Source organism: Bison bison, unplaced genomic scaffold (assembly GCF_000754665.1).
Source record: "Bison bison bison isolate TAMUID 2011002044 unplaced genomic scaffold, Bison_UMD1.0 scf7180017864474, whole genome shotgun sequence".
Lineage (NCBI taxonomy): Eukaryota > Metazoa > Chordata > Mammalia > Artiodactyla > Bovidae > Bison > Bison bison.
This window is the reverse complement of record NW_011495035.1, coordinates 9,314,643-9,340,136: the sequence shown is the minus strand read 5'-3', so window position 1 is coordinate 9,340,136 and position 25,494 is coordinate 9,314,643. Positions and strand designations below refer to the sequence as shown.

Genomic DNA, 25,494 nt, shown 5'->3' with positions numbered 1-25,494 from the left:
AAATAGAATTGCTGGGCCAATTTTCCTTGTTCACATCAGTGTCTATCCCAGATCACATTCCTACTCAAACTATGTGAGTACTATTTTCCTTCTATCCTTACTAACAAATTATTTGGTTAGATGTCTAGCTTTTGTCAATCTTATATGTAAAGTCATATCACACTGGTACTTTAATTTGCATTTCCCTGATTACCGATATGCTTAGTCACTCAGCCGTGTCTGACTCTTTGTGACCCATTGGACTGCAGCCTGCCAGCTCCTCTGTACATGAAATTTTCCAGGCAAGAATACTGGAGTGGCTTCCCTTCTCCAGGGAATCTCTCTGGCCCAGGGATTGAACCTGTGTCTCCTGTGTCTCCTGAATTACAGGCAGATTCTTTATCTGCTGAGCCATCAGGGACGCCCTGATTATTAATGAGGCTGACAATTTTTCAAAATCTTACTAGTCCATACTATGCGTTTTATATTAAAGGCAAGAACATGAAAGCTGCCTTCAGCATAGAGGCCTTCTTAGGGAAGGGCAGGGTTGGCATAGAGAAGCACAATAGTTAAGGAATTATGACTTCCCTCTAGACCAGAAGTGGAAAAATGATGGGCAGGATGGATTCAGGGTAGACTGCCCTGGCACACAGTCTTAATACATTTAAATCTCAGCATTATAAAAGGAGAAAAGCGCTTTTACAGAGAGGATCAGGCAAAGAATGATCATATCCATGATTGATATTGCTAAAGGCACTTTATTTGCTAAATCTGTGTAGCCTTCATTAGGGCTCACAAGAATCTCAGGGGAAGTAATTATGCTCTGTTCATAAAAATCTTGGCTTCATGTTTTGGCAGAAAAAGAGTTCTAGGTTACATCATGGTCAGTGAACACAGGAAGCGTAAGAGGCACAATCATCCACCCTTTCTTTAGGCTTCTGCTATTTGAGTTGTGAAGTGAAAGTGGAATTCCGTCAGTCACGTCCGACTCTTTGCGACCCCATGGGTATAGTCTATGGAATTCTCCAGGCCAGAATACTGGAGTCAGTAGCCTTTCCCTTCTCCAGGGGATTTTCCCAACCCAGGAATTGAACACAGGTTTCCTGCATTGCAGGAATATTCTTTACCAGCTGAGGTACAAGGGAAGCCCAGGAGTACTGGAGTGGGTAGCTTATCCCTTCTCCAGTGGATCTTCCTGACCCAGGAATTGAACTGGGGTCTCCTGCACTTCAGGCAGATTCTTTAGAAATGAGCTATCAGGGAAGTCCCACTATTTGAGTTAGCTGCTGCAAAGTCTAGTGTGGTAGGTCTTCTCAGATCTAATAGGATCTAGTACTGAAATGTTCTCACCACTGTTCTACCAGGGGATCTAACATAATTAGCATTCTGCACTTCTAACAACAAACTTTTCCTTCCTACTCTAAATGCCTTGGGTCAGAATTTGTGCTAATCCTATTAGAAAGACCCTTAATTATTGCCTCTAAATAATTGGTTCCAGTGGAAGACATCTAATTAGGTAGAAATGTATTCTGTTATAAGGGCCCAACATTAAGAGCTTTTGTTATGTGTTAGTAGCAAAATGTCATTGCTGATTACTGATTTCTGATTGATCCCCAGTCAAATATGGAAAAAGCCTTGAATAATTTTACATAGAAGATGTGGGCTGCTTCAAACTTATTTTCAAAAAAAGTTCCAATTGAAAAGACTATCGTATCAGTCATGCCATGCATGGGGAGGTTGATATTTTTCAATTTCCTATAGTTAAAACAGAAGAACAATTTAAAATAATGCAGTGTAATAATGTTTTAGAAACTCCTTGGTATTGGCAAGAAAATTCCTTTTTTTCTGCAATCTATATTATTGGATAGCATCTTATCTTCTAAATATAAGCAAACACTTGATGGAATGGACAATGAGCACCAATTCTGGCAAGGGGACAAATAATTAAATGTTCAGGAAGCCAAAGAACACTTTCACTTTGCAGGGTTAGGGAATGAAGATGCAAACTAATCTTGTATTAGGAGCATATGTGGTCTTAGTTAAATACTACTAAGAATCCTTTTTCACAGCATACCTGATCTGAGCTCCCTGCTACATATAGCAAATTTCCAGGGATATCTAATTTTACACATGGTAATGTTTATGTTTCACTGACAACCGAGAGGGGCGGGGTAGGGTAGGAGGTTGGAGGGAAGTTCAAGAGGGAGGGGACATATGTATACCTGTGGCCAATTCATGTTGATAAATGGGAGAAATCAATATAATATTGTAAATGAATTATCCTCCAATTAAAAATAAATAAATTTAAGAAAAAAGAACCCCTTTTTCTAACAAAGATAAAGTACAAATTTACTTTTTCTTAAAATACAAGTAATTCTGTGCACTGAATAAAAATTGAAATAAAAGAAATATATTTACATATTAAATTGTTAAAAATTTAAATGAAATTTATTTGCTAAGAAACATTTTAAAACCCATATGAAATCAGTATAAAATTTGTATAGAGAGCAACTAAAACTAAAAATAGAGCTACCATATGACCCTGCAACCCCTCTCCTGGGCATATATCTGGAGAAAAACATGGTCTCAAAAGATACATGCACCCCAATGTTGATTGCAGCACAGTTTGCAATAGTCAAGGCATGGAATCAACCTCTGTCAATCCACTGACAGAGGACTGGATAAAGAAGATGTGATAAATATATATAATGGGATATTACTCAGCCATTAAAAATAATGAAACAATGCAATTTTCAGCAACATGGATGGACCTAGAGATGGTCATACTGAGTGAAGTCAGACACAGAAGGAGAAATATCATATGGCATCCCTTATATGCAGAATCTAAAAATAAATGATATAAATGAACTTATTTACAAAACAGACTCACAGACTTAATGAATTTATGGTTGCCAGGGTGGAAGGACTGAGTGACTTCATTTTCACTTTTCACTTTCATGCATTGGAGAAGGAAATGACAACCCACTCCAGTATTCTTGCCAGGGACGGGGGAGCCTGGTGGGCTGCCGTCTATGGGGTCACACAGAGTCAGACACGACTGAAGCGACTTAGCAGCAGCAGCAGCAGGGTGGAAAGATGGGGAAGGGACAGTTAAGGAGTTTGGGCTCAGTATGAATACACTGCTATATTTAAAATGGATAATCAATAAGGTCCTATCATATAACACAGGGAATTCTATTCAATGTTATATAGCAGCCTGGATGGGAGAGGAGCTTGGCAGAGACCAGACATATGCTTGTGTATTGCTGAGTCCCTTTGCTGTCCACCTGAAACCATCACAACATTGTTCATCAGCTATACTCTAACATAAAATAAAAAGTTAAAAAAAGAGAAGGGATTAGAAAGTTTCTTTTTTTCTGTAAAAAACTGAGTAGCAAATACTTTAGGCTTTGCTAGTCAAGAGGCAAAACTGAGGATAGCTATACATTACATGGTCTCCCCTCATGGCTCAGATGGTAAAAAGAATCTGCCTGCAATGCAATAGAGGCGGGTTCGATCCCTGGATCAGGAAGATCCCCTGGAGAAGGGAAGGGTAACTCACTCCAGTATTCTTGCCTGGAGAATCCCAGGGACAGAGGAGTCTGGTGGGCTATTACATGGTCTCTGTCTTCACTATTCCATCTGCTATTGTACAGACACAACCATCATCAATAATGTAAATATAGCAACATGGCTATATCTCACTAAAACCTGATTTATGCACACTGAAATAAGAACTTCATAAAAATTTCTACATATCTGAAAGTATTATTATTCTTTTGATTTCTTTTCAACCAGCAAAACACATAGAAGCCATTCTTAGCACTGGGTTATACAAAAATAGATGGCTACCTGAATTTGGCCCATAGGCCATAGTTTGCCAGTGACTGAAAATTCAGTCTTTTTAGACTCTGGTGTGTATGAGGATCAGGCGGGATGTTTATTAAAAATGTACGGTTTTCACATCTCATCCTCAAAGATTTAGATTTGTTAGGTTAAGGGTGAGGCAGTAGGGATATGCATTTCTATTAAGCATTCCACTGAAATTTCACTTAGTTGGTAGCATGTTCAAAGTTGTTTGATGTAGGATAGAGCTTCAGATGGTAAAGGATCTGCCTGCAATGCAGGAGAACCGGTTTCAGTCCCTGGATTGGGAACATCCCCTGGTGAAGGGAATGGCAACCCACTCCAGTAGCTTGCCTGGAGAACTCCATAGACAGAGGAGGCTGGCGGGCTACAGTCTATGGGGTCACAAAGAGTTGGACATGACTAAGTGACTAACACTTTCGCGGCTCCTCAAAGTATGGTCTGGAACCACCAGCCAGAGAGTTAGTTACTCAAGGTCACTTTGGATGTAGTTCAGCTAGATAACAGCACAGCTTACAGCCCTGCATTTCATTTTGAGCCTGGGAGATGATCAATAAGATCTAGGGTAGCTATTACCATAGTTATCTTGCTGAACTACATCCAAGACAAAGAGAAGTCACTCTTCTTGAGGATTGCTACTTAAAAATACCTGTCATAGGAAGCCTGTACAATAAAGACACTGCCTCATGCATGTGAGTTAAATGGCATGCCTTTAACTCTGCTCTAGAGATAAAAATGAATTAGTAAGTACAGTACTGCATGGAAATGTAGCCTGCCTTCCATCTAGTTCTTAATGATGTTCACAATCGCTAAAGCACATCTTCCATGAAAGGTCAAATATGATGCTTTCTGTTAAGATTCAGGGGTCTGACTTGAGAATCGTTCTTGCTTAAAATAAAAGAGCGACTCAAAATTCCAAATAGATGCTAACTAGCTAAAAAAAAAAAAATCAGTCAAATTTAGAAATTCAGATGATGGGATGATAATCAAGAGCCCCCTGGGCACCTGTCAGAATTCTGCAGTTTAGAAGCCCGCTCATGCATAACCTGAATATTTATCTACTTTGTGGTCGTCTGCTAGAGATTTATTTTAAACCTGCTGTACCTGCTGTAGTAGATCTATTCCCTTCTCCCCTTCTCCCCTGCCGGCTTTACTTACTGTCCCTATGTTTGACAGTATCTTCAGCTTCTCTCCAAAAAACTAGTGTAGGGGGATGGAAGAGAATTGGATCTTAAAAGCATTGCTAATGACAGAATTATTGCAAAAAGGTTAGAGAAGATGTCTGATGCCTGACCTTCATAGTGTTTTAATCCCAGACACTGGAGGAGATCAAAACGAATATAAGCACATTTTAAGGTTAGAGCATAACTTCTCTGATAAATCAGTCCCTTTGTGGATCTCTAAATTGAATTAAGATACAGCGCTCCATCACATTTCGGGCTATTTTGCTACATTTACATTAAAGGTGTAGGGCTCAAGCATTTTGATGTGCGATTCAAGACCTGGCACAGTTCATGTGGAGTTCAGAACGGTTTTCTCTGCCTTTATCGTGCTTTATGAGGCAGATTTCTAAATTGTATTTCTCCGTTTATGTTAATGTCCTTCTCAGCGACCTGGCAGTCTGAGTGCCCCTCTGCGCGCGCGCGCACACACACACACACACACACACGCACGCATACTTCCCATTAATGCAAATGGGACTCAGAATAAAGCAACAGGAAATAAATATACTCTGAAACACCTGACCTTACCCAAGTCATACGGTTAACTCCTGTGAACATATTAACCAAATAAAGCTCATTTTCTTTTTTTCCCCATCTCACTTGGGAGAAAATATTAAGAATCAGAGGGGACTTCCCTGGTGGTACAGTGGTTGAGGAGCCTCCTGCCAATGTGAGGGACATGGGTTATATCCCTGGTCCGGGAAGATTCCACATGCCTAGGAGCAACTAAGCCCATGAGGCACAACTACTGAGCCCTCAAGCTGCAACTACTGAGCTCATGCGCCTGGAGCCTGTGCTCCACTGCAAGAGAAGCCACCGCAATGAGGAGCCAGTGTGCTGCAAAAAAGACAGCCTCCACTCACTGTAACTAGAGAAAGCCTGCACTGCAATGAAGATCTGGTACAGCCAAAAATAAATAAATAAATAGTCAAACAGAACAAAACAAAAATTAGACGGCCTCTCTGGAAAAAGTGACTACAGTTGAATACCCACAGCCAAGCCTGGAAAGAACTCTGCTTGGAAACAAATGAATTCATCCACGATCAAGTGGGGAACATACTACTTTGACCGCACAGTTTCTGCCTACAGATCTCTGCTTTCCTCTTTCCACAGGCCACCGGGCTCTTTTGGACCCGTCCTTCCTCCTTCCCCATCTATTACACAATCTCAGTGCTCCTTTGCCTCAGCATAACATGTCTCCAGCACAGGCAGGTGTGTACTGACCCTGTTACATGTCCCTCTCTATCCTTTCCCTTAAAGTCCGCTAAAACTGTCTTATGTTTTGGAATGGAAATGGAAAACTGGCATTAATCACATCTTCCAATCTTTGTGTACCACCTTAACAACCTTTTGCACATCCTTTTATAATAATACAAACAATATTTCTTTAGAAATATAAATATATTTTAAAAGAAGTTTTTTTTAAATCATTGCCATTAATGAAAAAGTAACATTTTTCCTAATACACGTGGAAAGATATATATATATATATATATATAGTTAGTAAAGGAAACAAAAAAAATTAACTCTGAATTGTCTAAAATGATCTTTTATACCATACCTGGGGAAATCACTGTTTAAGATGTTAACTGGAAGGCAAGAAATGAAGTGTTAAGTTTCTTAACATAGGTAGAAGTTATTACTCAGCAACATTTATATCCACCCAAATAAGGAGGCGATCGTGGCATATCTTATCATCGGTGTATCGCTAAGCTTTGCACCATAATTCAGTGTAAGCGCAGCAGCAGGGAAGTCTCTGCATGCCTGTGAATGGTTTTACCTTGGGACTGGCGGTACTGCTGGAAGATGAACTCTGATGGGAAAGAGAGGAACTTCTGCCAACTATTTTGAGAGCTGGAGAAGTCAAGGCTTATAGGACGGATGCCAACCAAACACAAGGCATAACTTATTTCTACATGTGAACCCCTCCCCCCCAGTTTTAACAATATATAGAGCATATATATGGCGCCTGTGCTTAGGTAAATATAGACTTATGTCTGACTCTTGGACTTACAGTTTTCTATCTACATAGACAAGTATGTTTATGATAAAAAGTGAAAGTGAAGTCGCTCAGTCGTGTCTGACTCATTGTGACCCCGTGGACTGTAGGCTACCAGGCTTCTCCGTCCTTGGGATTCTCCAGGCAAGAGTACTAGAGTGGGTTACCATTTCCTTCTCCAGGGGATCTTCCCGACCCAGGGATCGAACCCAGGTCTCCCACATTGAAGCAGACGCTTTAACCTCTGAGCCACCAGGGAATCCCCTTATGATAAAAAGGCTTCCCTAAATGGCAGTACTTTTCAAATTTCTAATGATTCCAAAATATGTAATTAGATAATTTTTAGCTTTCTTTGTTAAAACAGAGGCAAATATTCTTTCTGGGATATTCTTCTTTGCCTTCGGTTATCTTATTTCACAGAGGGAGTTACAAATGGGCAAGGGGAAATGATAAATACATTGTAACACATCTATATCTATTATGGAGAAACAGGAAAAATGAGTAAGATTTCCTGGCACAGTAGAAAGAAACAGCAAGAATGCAAAATCAGGATTCCAGGGTTCATATCTGCTGTTGGTGACCTTGAGAAACTCGCCAACCTGAGCTTTATCTTCCTCAGTCAGATCATGGCCAAGATCCCTTCAATTTAAAAATTCTTTGATTTGGCAGCCAGATATAAAGTAACATAAATGCAAATGAAATGTAAATTAAAACCTCATCTTCACAATTCTTACTTGGTACTTTCAGCACATCCCATCAAACTGGTGTTCTGTCATCTACTATAAAGCACCCAGGTGAAGGAATGTGGAAAATTTTATTTCCTTAAAACCGGCAGGGTTGGCTGGGTGACTGAAGCAAAGCACAAAGGTGGCCAAAGCCCTTTATGGGTACAATAATCCATATCCACGCCTCTGAATAACCAAGGCAGCTCTTTTAAAAATCTCCAATGTCATTGTTTAAACAATGTTAGCTAAAAATAGTATTTGAGCCATGGGTTTTTAATTTGTTAGCATGGTGTTCCTAGACATGAATTTCAAATCTATAGAGACGTGAAGAAATTTAATTAAAGGATTGAAGATAACATTAGTTAGAATATTATAATAGATACAATGGCAGTGATTCTCAAAGTTGTATTGGATGATTCCGAAATAAGATAGCCTTTCCGTCATATTTATGAATGACAGTTCTCTAAGAATTGGTAATCATACCATGTTTGCCTTGATGGGTTAATTTAGCAACACAGTGATATCTGTGATATTAATATGAAGGATGCCACTTCAATAGGTTACATTATTTGAAATGGCGACACATATGTCAATCTACGTGTTCTCTGGGTTGCTGCAGCTGCTGCTAAGTTGCTTCAGTTGTGTCCGACTCTGTGCGACCCCATAGATGGAAGCCCACCAGGCTCCCCTGTCCCTGGGATTCTCCAGGCAAGAACACTGGAGTGGGCTGCCATTTCCTGCTCCAATGTATGAAAGTGAAAAGTGAAAGGGAAGTCGCTCAGTCGTGTCCGATTCTTAGCGACCCATGGACTACAGCCCACCAGGCTCCTCCACCCATGGGATTTTCCAGGCAAGAGTACCAGAGTGGGGTGCCATTGCCTTCGGTTCTCTGGGTTAGTCATTACCTTTTACTACAAGGTTTCCAGTACTGCTCGCAGTTCCAAAATGGTTAGTGGCTATGCAGGTATAACTTCCAGCATCTGATTTAGTCACATTGATGATTCTGAGGCTTCCATCTTCAGAAACGGTAATTCTGAAATTAACGAAGATAAATCCCAAATGGTAAGTTTACTTTATATGACCAACTGGAAAATATTTCTATCATCCTGTCATTTTCAAACTATTAAATCACAGTTACATCACTTGACAGCCTCATCTTTATTTATGATATTTACCTGCATACAGATAAATATAATTAGGATGTGTGATTTATTTAGTAATTATATTACTTTAATTGCTAATATGGTTTCAACATTCTGTTGGGATAACTGCTAGAAATATGAGACAGGATGTAACCATTCTCTCTCTTTGGCAGCTATAACCACATTATCCAAAAGGAAAGCTTATTGTAGATTACCATTCATCATTAAACTGCTGAAGAATAAGAAAGAAAAATCCTTGATGGGCCACTTTATGCATTTTCATTGAAAATGTTTTCTTCCTTCTCGAGAGGCTTAAATTAAATGAGTTATTATTAAGCTTATTTCTTCCTGAAATATGTCAGACAATACACTTTTAATGAGATGCAAGAGCTGAACTAAAAAAAATTAAAATATTCCACAACATGGTATGACTTTGGCAGAACAGCAAATGTGGATGGTGCATCTCAGGGCCCACAATTAGGGACAAATATCTACCACCAGGTGGGAAGGAGGCATTTCCACTGACGGACACAAAACTGGAACAGGGGGACTGGAGGGAAGCCTGTTTGCAACATGACTATAGCAGAAGGGAAGGGTATGCAGATGAACAAGGCATACAGCTTGCCTTAGAGGATAGTTGGAGAAATAAGAAATGTACACAGATGGCTTATTCAAGGTACATGTCTGTTGAATATTTACTGCATCTTTCAAATCTACCCACTCCTGTCTATCTCCTTGGCTCCCACTTTCTCACCCAACCTACCACAACAGCCTCTTAAATGATCTGGCTATTTCTACTCCTGCCTCTCAAGTGCATCCTTCAGTCAGTGGCCAGGCGATCTTTTAAAATACAAATTACCTCACCCCTCAGGCTTACAGATCCATCTTCAGCTCCACTTTGCACTCAGAACAAATTCTTTCCCAGAACCTATATGGCCTAAGGAATCTGGCCTTTGCCCTTCTCTTGACTTTGCCATTCTCATTTCATCTTAATCTTTCTACCCTTCAGTGAGGTCTAGACACACAGGTCTTCTGCAGGTTCCTAAAGCATCTGACCTCCTTCCCTCCTCGGGACTTTCCTGTAATATTTGCTCTCTGTCTGCCTCGACATCAGGACACAGCTATCACCTTCACGCTCTCTCGGGACCTCAACTTGTGGCTAGTTGTTCCTTATGGACTTTCCCTGGCTTACATTTCTAAATGGATTTCCCTTTTCCTGTTAATCTTGTTTCTGCAGCCACTTTATTTCTTCCCATTCAACTCAATTCAGAAGTTTTCTTTACCTGTTAACCCTCCTATCAGATGGAACATTAGCTTCCCTGAATACAGGGACTCTGTTTTAGGACTTAATCTCCTGGATCTAGTACATAATAGATACCCTGTAAGCATCTCTTAAGTGATTGAGCGAACTGGTCACAGAGGAAGAGCTAAAAAATCCAGTAGCGTGATTTTCAAATAAGCTGTATTTGTTTTTGATGTTAAACAGTGCACACCAGTAGTAACCAAGTCCACAGTGATTATGCATGCTATACTGGAGGGCTTTCATTTTTAATTCATCTTTATGATGATTTAGAATTCATTCCTTGTATTTAAAGGGAATATTTAACAGAGAAACAAACATTTGTGTAAAAAATGCAAAAAAAAGAGAAAAATCAATACTGTTATTGGAATTCAGAATGGCTAAAGCACTTGGCACCAGTACCAGCCTTAACAGAGTCCTTCAGAAAAGAACTAGGAGGAACACAGCTTTATTTAACAGAACTTTTGGCTAAACATTTAAAAATCATGAGAAGATTTAGTTACACTGGGTTGCAAATGTGGTACATTTTTCATGAAGGTGCTTAGGAATGGCGAGGTGACCACATTCTTGATGACCCATTCCAGGTTCTAAGATTCAGGCTGAGGACATGGTGTGAAGGTTTGAGAACTCTACCAAGGATGCTGGCATCAGAGGATGGCTAATCAAATTCCAGATCCGTCAGCTCTGGCTGTGTGACCCGAGGCAATTTGCTTAACTTTTTAAGTTTTAGCATCCTCATCTATAAAATAGAGCTCATAATACCAATCTTATAGGATGGCAGCAAAAATTATGTAAGAGGGTCAGAGAGATCCTTGGTATTTATTAGGGATAATAAAAAAAAGTAATTCTTTTTTATCTTTAAAATTGTTCTGTTATGTAATAATTGGTACAGATGGGGAAAATGGAACACAGTTATCTTAATATACTTAAAATAGTAATTAAAGCAGCCTGCTTCGTGCATTCCAGTGTCACATCAGACAATCTGAAGTCAATGTACAATGACCTGGGTCATCCCAAATCAAGGTCCAGGATACAGACAAGAAGGCCCTTTGTTCATTTACACCATAGACACGCACATAACACTTTGGTCAATAAAAAACATATGATACCCTATTAGCCAAAGAGCAGATGTAAATACTCACAAAAATAGAGTGGTGATTAAATCCTAATTACCTCGATAATCACAAATACAGTATTAAAGGAATTAATCATGTTCCCATTTACAAAATAATTGGCTGGAAATTGTGAAATGCTGGCATACTAGAACTCAGTAAAGAAGGTGACATTTGTGTTTTGGACATGGAATCATCTTCCATGAAGTAACACAGGCCTTTGTTGTTCAACCGCTAAGTTGTGTTCAGCTCTTTGCGATCCCATGGACTGCAGCACACCAGGCTTCCCTGTTCTTCACCATCTCCTAGAGTTTGTGCAAATTCATGTCCATTGAGTTGGTGATGCCTTCCAATCATATCATCTGTCGCTCCCTTCTCCTCCATAGGCTTAGGATGTATTAAACACTCTGAGGTGTGATCTGACTCTTCTGAAGCGCTGCTGCTGCTGCTGCTAAGTCGCTTCAGTCGTGTCCGACTCCGTGCAACCCCATAGACGGCAGTCCGCCAGGCTCCCCCGTCCCTGGGATTCTCTAGGCAAGAACACTGGAGTGGGTTGCCATTTCCTTCTCCAATGCATGAAAGTGGAAAGTGAAAGTGAAGTCACTCAGTCATGTCTGACTCTTAGCGACCCCATGGACTGCAGCCTACCAGGCTCCTCCGTCCATGGGATTTTCCAGGCAAGAGTACTGGAGTGGGGTGCCATTGCCTTCTCTGATGCTAAAGGGCTACTAATAATTTATACTTTTAAAATTCTCCAGATCGAAAAGGCTTGCATAGCACTGCATATTGTATAATGCCAAAGGATATAAATAAGGAAACAAAGGATTTGTCATCAGATGACCTGGGTTCTAGCTTTGACCCTGATACTTGTGAGGTATATGACCTGACCAAAATACTCTCCAAGACAAGGTTTCTCGACCTCAGCACTACTGATGTTCTGGACCAGAGAAGTCTTTGTCATGGGGAGAGTATTTAAGGAGATCCCTATCCCTTACCCACTGTACTTCATTGGCTATGCTTGTCCTCCCAAATCATGACAATCAAAAATATCCCCCAAATAACCTCTGGACACATCCACCTCCAGCTAAGAGACACTGGTCTCCATCAGTCTTTATTTTTTTAATTACATAGGATATTATGATGTTTATCTGCTACAATAGATCAGACATGTGAGAGTTTCTTTTAACTGTAAAGAGCTGTACAAATATTTTTCTGAGCATCAATTGCATCCTGACATCCCTAATTTTTGATATTTTCATTGCACAAAAGGTATTTAACATATAGTTGCTACTCAGCTGCAGGACCCAGCTGGTTCTTCATTTCTCTCCCAAGGCTCTGCTTTCCCTTTATTCTCAAAACGTCCCTGTCCAATTTTCTAGGAGCCTTGTGAAATGAGAAAGTAATTTTTCAAAGAACAGTTCTGTCCATCTTTAAGAGTTCATCTCCTGACACCAGTTTAATTTTAATCTTTCCATTGTTTTCCACAAAGAGTTGAGTAGAGACCTAAGCCTCCAATGCTAGAGTTCCAGACAATGGAGAAAGTCAAGGAGGTGGGGAATTTGTAGAATTTGTAATTTTTAGTACCTGTCATTAAATCTCATCATACTTCTGGGACTGCTCATTCTTCCTAGGGATAATCCAATTGCAGGTTCAATATGAAATTGGGATAATTGCTCTTTTGGGAAATTCAACCACTTCCTTATGTGAGCAATGCAGTGTAGTGAATAAAAACATATGTTCTGGAACTAAGTTGTCTAGACTCAAATCAGCCTTGTACCAGTTATGAGCTGTGTGACTTTGGGTAAATTAGTTCTCCTGAAGCTAAATTTTTTATTTGAGATAACGGAATAATAAAAATAACTATATTCATGGTTTGCTGTAAAGATATGCAACGCTCAGAACAGTACACGGCACAGAAAATACACCACATAAGTGCATGCATTTGCCAAATGTTCTATTAGCTAAAGCTCTGTGCCCTCCTACAGATCCATTGTTTCAAACATTAATACAGGACTCTGTTAAGGCTAAGGCTACTCTCGAGTCATTCTTGAGTAGTCATTCTTCACCCCTCTGAAGTTCAGCAACACACTACTATGCTTAATAAGGATACAGGTGACAACAAACAGTCCTGGAAGGGGATGAAAAACTGGACTCATAAATATCTATTGTAAACCTCCTGCATACCAAAACCTCTACAGATCAGGAGGACTTTAAAAAAAAATTTTTGGCCACACCATGTGTCAGGTGGGATCTCAGGCCCCTGGCCAGGGATCAAATCTGTGCCCCCTATATTGGAAGTACAGAGCCTTAACCACTGGACCACCAGGGAAGTCCAATCTGGAGGACTTTAGACAACTGTATAGCTAGAAATAATGATTACATAGCTAGAAATTGACTGCTTTGATCTCCCTGGACTGCAAGGACATCAAACCAGTCAATCCTAAAGGAAATCAACCCTGAGTATTCATTGGAAGGACTGATGTTGAAGATGAAGCTCCAATACTGTGGCCACCTGATGCAAAGAGCTGACTCACTGGAAAAGACCCTGATGCTGGCAAAGATTGAGGGCAGGGGGATAAGGGGGCGGCAGAGGATGAGATGGCTGGATGATGTCACTCACTCAATAGACATGAGTTTGAGCAAACTCTGGGAGATAGTGAAGGACAAGGAAGCCTGGTGTGCTACAGTCCATGGGGTCACAAAGAATCAGACACAACTTAGCAAAATGAACAACAACTAATATTTAGATACTTGCTTCCGTTCCACGTGGATCCTATACCAACCTATTTTGCAGTGAATTCATGTTTGTTCCATTAATAAAGTGCCTCATTCTAGTCTAAGAATAGTTTTATTTCCACATTTCTTTCTCAAACAGGTTTCCAAGTTCCCACTTCATTTTAATTCCCCCATTTCAGACTACTGACTGACCTGTAGCTATTAGCTTGAGATTGAACTTTGAGCTCCTCCTAATACTCATGCATAGTGATGGAGTTAGATTTAAAAAAAAAAAAAACTGAAAATGTAAATCTGCTTCTGGCTTAGAACAGAAGGTTTAGCCTTGACCGACCTGTAGGCTCTTTTTAAAACATTGATAGTATCAGAGAAAAGTCGAAGATGATAAAGCAGCAAGTAGTAAAAAATAAAGGTATGACACAGAACTTAATTTTCTCTACAGGAGACGAGGTCATCTAATGCACAACACAGTAAATTACCTATAGCATAGAGAAGCAGTTGTTCCCCCAGTGTCATTTGGAGACTGCAGATCCATAGGGTATAGGAGCGTATCTGGAATTATGAGACAAATTGAATCTCTCTTTCTCAATATGAGGCTCTGGGTAACAGCCACTGAAGAGCTGACCTTGTCAGTCCTATAAATCAAAACCAGTCTGGGGACACTGGACCTTTAAAAATGCTGATCTTTTCTTTTTTGGGGCTCTGGTAACAGATGACAAAAGCTGCCAACTCCACAATATTCTATCACCCTACAGAGGAGGGTTATTCCAAAATGGCAACCTATGATTTTCTGGGTTGTTCTCCATGGAGGCCCGACTGCTGGTGACACAGGCAGCATGTCCTCACCTGCCCCTAAGTCGTAAGGAAACACTTCCCTTAAAAGTCAATCCCTTGAAAGTACAAATTCTCCCCTTCTGCAAAGGGAGGAATTATGAATTAATAACTTCCTTTCAACAAAGGAAGTATCAAACTGTTCAGTTAAATTAAATATTATCTTTCACATTGTTAGACCAGGGATAACATAACTCACTTAAAAATCACACATAGTTTAAAAAAAAAAAAATCAAAGAGTCATAGGAGGCTTCTCCTTTCTTTTATACGTGAGGAGTTCCAGAAAACATGTTTGGAAGTTGAAAGCCAGAGCGCGAAAGAATAGGCTTACACATTACAAGGGGAATGAACGCTCCTGGGGGGCTGAAATATATTATAAAACATTAACAGAAGTATTGTACATCTTAGCTCAAGCAAACTGACAGGATGGTGGAGCTATCACAGGACCCCTGATCCCAGGAACCACAAGTGATGCCCTAGAATGAGAAAGAACCACCTAGCCACAAATCTGTTTGCTTCAGTCAGCACAGACAGCACAGAATTTTCTCTTTCTTTTTTTAGTTTTTATTGGAGTATTATTGTTTTACAGTATTGTGCTAGTTTCTACCATACAGCAAAGTCAATGAGCTGCACATATATACCTGCGTCCCCTCTTTTTTGAATCCCCTTCCCATTTAGGTCCGTGCACAGCGTTAAGTACAGTTCCCAGTTCTGTACAGTAGGTGCTCATCAGTTATCTGTTTTATATATTGCAGTGTGTAACTGTCAATCCCAATTTTCCAATTCATCCTACCCTCCCTTCCTCCCCCCGGTGTCCACACGTTTGTTCTCTGCATCTGTGTCTCTATTTCTGCTTTGCAAATATGCCCATCTGTACCATTTTTCTAGATTTCACATATATGCATTAATATATGATATTTGCTTTTCTCTTTCTGACTTACTTCATTCTGTAGGACAGTCCTTGAGGCAGAAAAACAAATAAGACTTACAGAGTTTTCTTTTAAACAAAATAATTGGGTGATTTCATACAAAACCCCATTCCTGGCTCATCATGGCAAACAGGAAGATGAGGGGAGTCCTGCAACACATCCCAGGGCACCAATGGGCCACAGGGAAGGAGAGGAAACTACTTAAATAGCTGGTGGGCTTTCTTGCTCTCGCTGTGTCTGGCTTGAACAGTTAATTCATGCCCCTTCCTCACTCCTGTGGCCTTTGGAGAATACTTTAAACCGTGTCCCTGTTCTGAGCCAATGGGACAGGGCTTGGGGCGGCCTTTAGGCTTAAAATCACACTTCTCTGCCTCTTGGACTCCCCCCACCCCAGACATCCCACACAGAACAATGGGAGGATGAGGGGAAATTGGGCTTTGTGTTCATTTACTAGAACTACCATAGCAAAGTATCAAGACTCAGGTGACTTAAAACCAGAAGGATTGACTCTCCCACGGTTCTGAAAGCAGAGGTCTGAAATCAAGGTACAGGGAAAGCTGGTTGTTTTTGGGGGCTTTGAAGGAGACTCCTTCTTGCCTCTCTTATTTCTGGTGAGTCAGTAGTCCCTCATGCTCCTCGGCTTACAGACACATCACTCTAAATCTCTGACTCCACTGTCACGGGTGGTTCTTCCTGTGTGTCTCCTCACATCATCTTTTCTCTGCACATGTATCTGTACCCAAATTTCCTTCTTCTTACAAGGACATGAGTCACTGGATTAGGGTCCATCCTAAACCTGTATGACTTCATTTTAACTTCAGGTAGACATGAATTTAAGGGATATCCTTCAACCAACAGTGTCAAGAGCAGAAACCCACCAGAGCTGTTGGTCTGGGTAGAGCAAGTGGCTTCAGGACCTACTCTGTAGCCATCAGAGGATGGGAAGAAGGGGTGATGTGGAGGAGCGGACTTGCTCCTCTGGGCACACAACCATCACACGTAGTCCCCAGAGCATCCACTTCCCTTCTCCATGGCCTGGCCCTTCTTCCCAATAGTAGTTACAGAGACTTGAAATTATTGCTCTTTGGTTGATGGTTGGATGGCATCACTGACTCCATGGACATGAGTTTGAGCAAACTCTGGGAGATAGTGAAGAACAGGGAAGCCTGGCATGCTGCAGTCCATGGGGTCACAAAGAGTCAGACACGACTTAGCAACTGAACATCAATAACCTCTGCTACCACCCTGGAGTCAGCCAACGACATCCCTTCCCTGATTAGGGCATTAACTTCTTACTGGAGCCTCTGCTTGCTCACCTGTACCTCTACAATCAATCCACAACACAACATCCAGCCAGCTCCTTTAAAAAAAAAAAAGGCAGATGACATCACTTCTCTGATCAAACTATACTATGGCTCCCCTGAGGGCATTCAAAGCAAGAGAAGTAAATATTTTCAGCAATACACAAGGCCTTCATTTTCTGCTACATCCATCTCCACATTACTTCTTGGTTCTCACCTACTACTTTCCCATAACTCTTCCATATCCAACCAGGCTAACTTTCCTGTTTCTAGAAATACTCAGCATGTCATATATTAAACACTTGCATGGATTGCTGACTCTGTCTGGAGCTCTCTTCCCTAAATACCCACAAGGTAAACTCCTTGGGGTCGAAAGGAGTTGGACACTACTTAGCGAATGAACACAACAAGAAAGGTAGTAAATCAAAAGTGGAGTCTGAAGGCAGTTTGCTGTGGTAATGAATAATATGTAAAAGTCCAACAGGAAAACACAAATTAAGACTGAACTGCGATTTCAATTTCTTCTTTAGTTAACCAGGTTTATTTGTTGGAATCAAGTAGCTCTTCTAGTCTATCCTTTCTTTGTTGTCTAGACAATTAATTAATATTAATTTTGATATTAAAATTATGGTCAAAATTAGGTAGAGGAGATCTCTACCAAAATGGTGCCCTGTGGCTTTCCAAGCAGTTCTGCATAGAACTGGAATTTCTGTAGAAAGGTCTTATCTTTACTTGCTTTTGAGGCAATAGCAATACAAAAGAGTTTTAGAATACAACACTCATGAAGCAGTTAAAACTTTGAGGGAGTGGAGAGGTGGCCAGGAAGCAATAAAGATTTGTATATTCAACCTATCAACAGCAGAATCAGCCTGTGACCAACAGAGCTGAAGACATATGGGCTGAGAGCTGTCCCTGAATTTGTGCCAGCTTAGAAACAGGAAAAGCCTGGCAGGTTAACTGGCCTTGGTGTGCTGCAGACATCAGCTAAAAACACCAAAACTTTGTTTTGAAGGGAAAAAAAAAAAAATTAGGACTTGGTGAGTTTGAACCTGGCTATCTAATAAACATCAAAAGATATTTTAACTTTTGTGATGGTTAATTTTATGTGTCAGTTTGACTGGGCTAAGGGATATTAAGACAGCTGGTAAAACATTATTTCTGAGTGTGTCTGGAAGGGTGTTTCTGGGAAACATTAGAATCTGAGTCAGCAGACAGAGTGAAGGTTGCCTCACCCATATGGATGGCCATCATCCAACGCCCTGAGGGCTGAGGGAACAAAAAGGCAGAGGAAGGCAGAACTGATTCTCTGTGTGAAGCGGGACACCCCCGTTCTCCTGACCTTAGACATTAATGCTCCTGCTTTTTGGACTTTAAGACTCAGACTGTGGTTTATACCATTGACTCTCCTCATCTCCAGGCCTTGGAACTCACTCTGTACATCGCCACTAGCTCTCCTGCTTCTCCAGCTTGCAAACAGCAGATTGTGGGATTTCCTACCTCCATAAACATGTGAGCCAATTCCTATAATAAATCTTCTCTTATATACCCTCTCAGTTCTGTTTTTCTGGAGAACTCTAATACAACTTTAACTGAAGTCTGCTTGATATTATAAATTTCAAGAGATACATAGAAATTCTCAGCCTGACTTGGGAAGAGTGAATTCTCCTGATTTATATAAATCCTGTTTCATAGTAATGTACGGCTTATAAAGAATCAGTGGATAACTGTAGAAGATGGCTTTGCTTCCCATCTTAAGAAAGAAGTATGTTTTGGATGACAAATTTAAGTGAAGGTCAGTGGGAAGAGACTTAGTCTAAGGGTGATTTCAGGCCAACCTGTCATTGATCTTTCTGTGTAGTGTGCAAGGCAGCAATAGACATTGTGCTACTGCACAGACACCCTGGTGATAAAGTTCCCTTAGAGATAATTTGCTTTCTGTCATCAGATTCTAGTTTAATAAACCCCTGAACAACCTGTGTATTTCTGCCTGCAGAACAACCAGCAGTTCAGAGCCTGTTGCCCTTGCCTGCAGCAGCGCTTGGAAGAGAAAATAAAATCATGTTTGTTTAACCTGGTTTGATCTGGGTCTAACTTTCTCTGAACAACAGTTTTCAAAGCTTCATAAAATAACCTGGAAGGAACTACTGCCCAGGGCAAGATGAGTATTTAATATTGTAAAGTTCATTTTGATTATTCTTTGTGACATGGTGCTTGAATGAACGTGGGAAATATATTTCTTGAGCAGGTAAAACTTTGCAATTTTATACATTACAAATAACACTAAAAATACCATGTCTTGTGAAGAAAGAAATAAATTAAAGGACATGTTTTATTGAAAATTTATTTCTTAAATTGCTATCTTTCCTTGAGGCAGGACTTCTCTGTGTCTCCATTAATATAATACTTAGAATTCCTTTCTTCCACTTTCCTATGACCTGAGATACTTTCAAATAAACCTATAAGGCACTAGGAAGATAAATGAGGTGGGGACAGGAAGGTAATATAATATTTTATTTTCTATACTTCTATATATTTTTATCAAAGCATCATAATAAGTAATATTAATTTTATAATGAGAAAAATGTATTATTAAACTACAAGGCACTCAGGGAGTTTTATATAAAAACCTCTTAGGACATTAGAGTAGTTTAATAACCAAGTATAGCTGTCTTTAGAAATAATTGGAAATAAAAGAGAGGATAGGTATAGAAACGGACCAAAAGACCCAGAGGAATGTCTTTAAATACATACTCAGTTGAATGTTGGGCAGGACAAGGAGGAAAAAGCACCTACAACATACTATTGGGTGCCGTTGGATGCTTGTATTAATACATCACATTTAATCTGCATGACAATCCCGAGAAGCATTATTATTCCAATTTTTCAGTTGAGAAAAAACAAAATCCAGAGAAGTAAATTAAATGTCCAAGGTTAATGTAATTAGTAAAGAAAGGAGTGGGTTTTCTAACTCAGATCTCATTACAAAGTCTGCTCTCTCTACCAAGCCATTCTGTGGTGCTGGAGAGCTCAGGAAAGAAACAAAATAAGAAACAAAACTATCATTACCCCATGTGAGGAGTTTTCCTTAAACTTGCCATTAGATCTTTGATTATAGTTAAATAATTTTTTTTTTTTTTTGGATTTTACTTGCTAAAATTTCTTTTTCTAGTATTGAGAAATTTGTGTTCACATTATTCTCTTAAAGCAGAAACAAAAGAGAAGAACACTTACAAACATAATGAAGTTGTAATCACAGAAGTTTCCTTTACCTTGAAGTGACTAAAATGCCTGGAAGACAGTGTTAATTATTAATTAGAAAGGGAGGCTCACCGTATAGATTATGAAATTTGGTAAGGAGAGGAAGCTTTTACAACACAAACAGCTATACTGGCCATGCTGGAAAAAAATGTTTTAATTTGATTATGTACCCAATTTTCAACTCTTTGGGAATTGCAGGATCATGGTTTATGTGTTTCAAATCCCCACCCCAGGTCCCTATAATATTGCTAAGAGAAGAAATCAAAGTGCAGTTTCCTAGTTCCTGCAAAAATCACAACAGAACACCACTGTCAGGGCCCAGCTAAAATTCCCACAACACCACCTGCCCTGCACACCAGCGGCATCTATTTCCACTTCCTGCAGAAGGACATCAGCTCCTAACTGTACCACCATCATGGTCATATAATCCACACTTTCCCAAACTCCCTGTCATGCTCCCAGTTTCGTATGTACCAGCAGATGGCTTGAATCCTTGCCCCAGTATATATTAGACACGTGACTTGGGACAGTCTCTTGGCTTCTCTGGGCTCCAGTCTGCCATGTGTAAAATAATAATAAACATGGACTTCGCTGGTGGTCCGATGGCTAAGATTCCATGCTCCCAATGCAGGGGCCCAGGTTTGCTCCCTGGTCAGGGAACTAGATTCCACATGCTGCAAGTAAGAGTTTGCAAGTTGCAAGTAAAGCTTCCCATGTGCTGCAACTAAGACCTGGTGTAGCCAAATAAATAATAAACAAAAATTAAAATAAAACAATTACTGTATCTCCGTTTTATAAGATTTATGAGAAGACTAAATGTAAAAATAACCATGGAACATTTATAACTGTGGTGTTGCATCGTAAACACCTAATACATGTTAGCTGCAATGATCACTTTTATTATTTTCTGTACCATTACTGTAATTAATAGTCACAATATTTTCTTCAAATGGCTCAAAATTTAAAATGAAAGTAATTAAATTAGGCAAACTTTATATGGCTACTATAAATAGAAGCCACCATCACTGCCATCAATAGATGTTAACCATAAAAATAAACGTGATAAAAACATACCTAAGTTATCATGTTCCAGCTGGGTTTGCTTATCTGCCAGGATACTGAGCTGATGGCCTGCTTCTTCTTTGGCAAAAGAGGTATTAACCACTATTTCAAGTGTTCAGACACAGTAGGACCAGACTGACTTTCTCCTTGACGGACTCAGGCGTGAAAGAGAACCATGTGATTCACTGGCATTCAGTGTAACATCTAAGGCAGAGTCCTTGGAGAGGGGTGAGTCTTACACTTGGTGAAACATGCATCTATTTCAACCAAGTTCCCAGGGTCAAGATCCTTTTACAATATTTTGACCAAGTTGGCCATCAACCTGTGTGGGGCAGGTCCCAATACTGCATATTCATGACTTTTTGATACAAATATGGCATTTGTCGTGTACTGCCTTAATAACCCATCACCCCATCTATCCAAAGAATTTCTAGAAAGCAGGGCCCAAAGTCTTACACTTTTTTATGTCTGCTTATTATTTCATGCACTCTTTTATGTACAAAGAAATACACAGTACACATGATAATTGGATTAAAATTCATTTAGTCTTGAGAATTTTAGACACTAGGGACAATCTCTTGGATTAAAACCTTGATTTCTAACCTTTTTCTGGTGGGTAGAAGTCCGAGATCTCTTTAAGAACTGGAAACAAAATATAACATTCTCTCCCCATCCCCTTCTCCACCACAAATACAAGTATATACACTTATTTTTTGAAAGTTCACAGGCCTCCATGTGATGAAACTAGAGATATCAGTGTCCTGGAGTAAAAAGAGATGCCATAAAAGTTTTAGTCATCCAAGTGTGTGAGCTATATTACCATTTTCTATAAAGCCCATAAAAGGACTCTATGTGCTAAACTTAATATTTTGGTATCCTCTTTTCCAGGGGAACTATTTGTAAGTGCTCTGCACTTTCAGGTCTAGAATGGAGAAACTTCCATGAGCAACCTGAGTCTTTGCCTAAATCTTCTTTTCTCTCAACAAATACTCAACCAAGTGCCATGTGAAAAATATACACAGGAACCTGGTACGTTGCACTATTTTTTTCCTCCCTGGCTGGACAAGAAAGCTATTTCTTTTCAAGGAAGAGTCTTTATTCTTTTCAGACAAACCACCTAAAAAGAACTGGAAAGTCACACAGGTAATGGGTTCCAATAAATAATTCTCATGACGACAGAACATTTAAGGAATTGATATATGGGTCTGCTTCTACTTAATAGCCCAAATCTGCAAGGACCTTTTCCTGATTCCAAGGGGAAGCTGATGACAGAAAAAGTGAAGAGCTTAAGAAAGGAGGAGGAAGCCCCTACAATTAAAGGTGTCTTGGGGACCGACAGAAGATATAATTTAGATATGCCAGTGTTAAGGGGAGTTTGATAAGGATATTGCAGGGGTGGGTTCTGAGGAGAACAGATCATTGTGAATCTGACCTACTTAAAGTGAAGGACAGGATAATATCTGAACATACTTGAACTGAATATGCACAAAAGAGTTTTCTGACAAATCTTCCTCCAATGATCAGCACACAATAATTCTTGGAAAATTTGGTAAAGGACACTTTTGCATAAATGTTAAACTTTAATGATGAACGGAATATAGAAGTCCTAAAAATACTGATAATCTCAAGCAACAAGCCAAAGGTACTATAATTATTTTTAAAGAACTCACAGTAGCAAACTATTCAAATTGATATCTCTAATCATTGAAAAAAATTAGATTGCTAATGCTAACCCCAACAAAGTAGGCTTTTTTGTGTTATCTGTGTGTCCAAGATCTCAGGCAGTATTGTTAGACATGTTTGCCTTGGGGAGATGGTAAAATTCAGATAAAGAATTTACTAGAAGCTTTTTCTTGATTGTGTGCCTGGGAGCGAATAAGTCAGTGTGTGTTTGTGTGTATGTGTACATGTATGAGCTCAGTCCAAGAATAAGGAGAAAAATTATTAATAACATTCATGAGTTAGAATGATACATGAAAAAATGGATATGAATAGTAAATTCATTTTTTAAAATGAGGTAATCTGAATAATAAGTGATTTAGGGATATTCGCTTTGTAGTGGTCAAATAGCAGAGGGAAACAAAGTTGAAAAGAGTACAAAACATCAGGAGGTCTGTATAATTAATCATTGATCCTACAAAGTATGCCATAAATTAGAGCTACAATTATACCACTGTGCTTGGGAAATAGAAAACTGGACTTCTTATATAAGCGCTCAGGCTTAATGTTTAAAATCTATCTCTAGCATAATGTAAAGTGCACTTTAGGAAATTTGGTTTAAAAGAGTTAATGCTTCCATTGCTGCTGTTTACAACCTAATTTGCAAGTCTTTACAGCATCTTAATAGTCATACTGCAGTTAAGAATGAAATAGGATTGCCATTTTTGAAGATCCTGTCAAGAAATAAAACTTTAAAAGTCACTGGAAAATAAAGTTTCTATGGATGCTAAAATTAGTTAGGAAGCATTTTCCTTTTATAAATTAAGGATAAATTTTACTTTTAAAGTATAAGTTGTGTCTTTGCAATTTTCAACTTCATCTCTTTCTACAGATGATATACTCCAAGGTATTCATTGTGCTAAATTATTTATTCCAAACATTCTGGGATTTTGCATTGTTTTTATGTTACAGGTAAAGATTTGTATAGCTGGGAAGAAAAATGTTTGCTGAATACAAATTACAATGTGCTGGGTTCCTTGCCAGCTTATGTTATGTTCAGTTCAGCCACTCGGTCGTGTCTGACTCTTTGTAACCCCATGGACTGCAGCATGCCAGGCTTCCCTTTCTATCACCAACTCCTGAAGCTTGCTCAAACTCACGTCCATCAAGTAGCTGATGCCATCCAACCATCTCATTCTCTGCCATCCCCTTCTCCTCCCGCCTTCAATCTTTCCTAGCATCAGGGTCTTTTCCAATGTGTCAGCTCTTCACATCAGGTGGCCAAAGTATTGGAGTTTCAGCTTCAGCATCAGTCCTTCCAATGAATATTCAGGACTGATTTCCTTTAGAATGGACTGGTTGGATCTCCTTACAATCTAAGGGACTCTCAAGAGTCTTCTCCAACACCACAGTTCAAAAGCATCAATTCTTCGGCACTCAGCTTTCTTTATAGTTCAACTCTTATATCCATACATGACTACTGGAAAAACCATAGCTTTGACTAGACAGACCTTTGTTGGCAAAGTAATGTCTTTGCTTTTTAATATGCTGTCTAGGTTGGTCATAGCTTTTCTTTCAAGGAGCAAGCATCTTTTAATTTCATGGCTGCAGTCACCATCTACAGTGAATATGTTATGTTACACCACTGAAATGATCCCAGGTCATTCACTAGGGTCATTTTTCTGTGAAAAAAGCATTAAGAAAGGCCAACTGTGTGTGTATATATATATGTGTGTGTGTGTGTGTATATATATATATATATATACACACATTTATAGAAACCCAACTCAGCCTGACATATAATGGCATGTAAAATACAGTGGACTCCTTATAAAAGGGAAGAGTCTGGTTGGAACCTACTTTTGGGTTCCTATATACACCCAGCTGTTCTGTCATTTGCCCATGTAGCCTCTCAGAATAAATCTCAAATTATCGGCTTTTAAGTATATTAGTCATCTTCCTAATTTTTGTAGCCTGACCACCTGACCTGCTTCTTGAGAAACCTATATGCAGGTCAGGAAGCAACAGTTAGAACTGGACATGGAACAACAGACTGGTTCCAAATAGGAAAAGGAGTACGTCAAGGCTGTATACTGTCACCCTGCTTATTTAACTTCTATGCAGAGTACATCATGAGAAACGCTGGACTGGAAGAAGCACAAGCTGGAATCAAGATTGCTGGGAGAAATATCAATCACCTCAGATATGCAGATGACACCACCCTTACGGCAGAAACTGAAGAGAAACTAAAAAGCCTCTTGATGAAAGTGAAAGTGGAGAGTGAAAAAGTTGGCTTAAAGCTCAACATTCAGAAAACTAAGATCATGCCATCCAGTCCCATCACTTCATGGGAAATAGATGGGGAAACAGTGGA

At 39.6% G+C, this 25,494-nt stretch overlaps 1 protein-coding gene across 3 annotated transcripts in view; it reads right to left on the bottom strand.

Moving 5' to 3' along the window:
- Positions 1-25,494, bottom strand: part of CNTN4 (contactin 4) — a 999,337-nt gene that overhangs the window by 86,440 nt on the left and 887,403 nt on the right. For all 3 annotated transcript variants that reach the window (XM_010862023.1, XM_010862025.1, XM_010862024.1), the window contains one exon: positions 8,699-8,826. In XM_010862023.1, the coding sequence (XP_010860325.1) occupies positions 8,699-8,826 (128 nt within the window). The remainder of the gene's footprint in view (positions 1-8,698; positions 8,827-25,494) is intronic.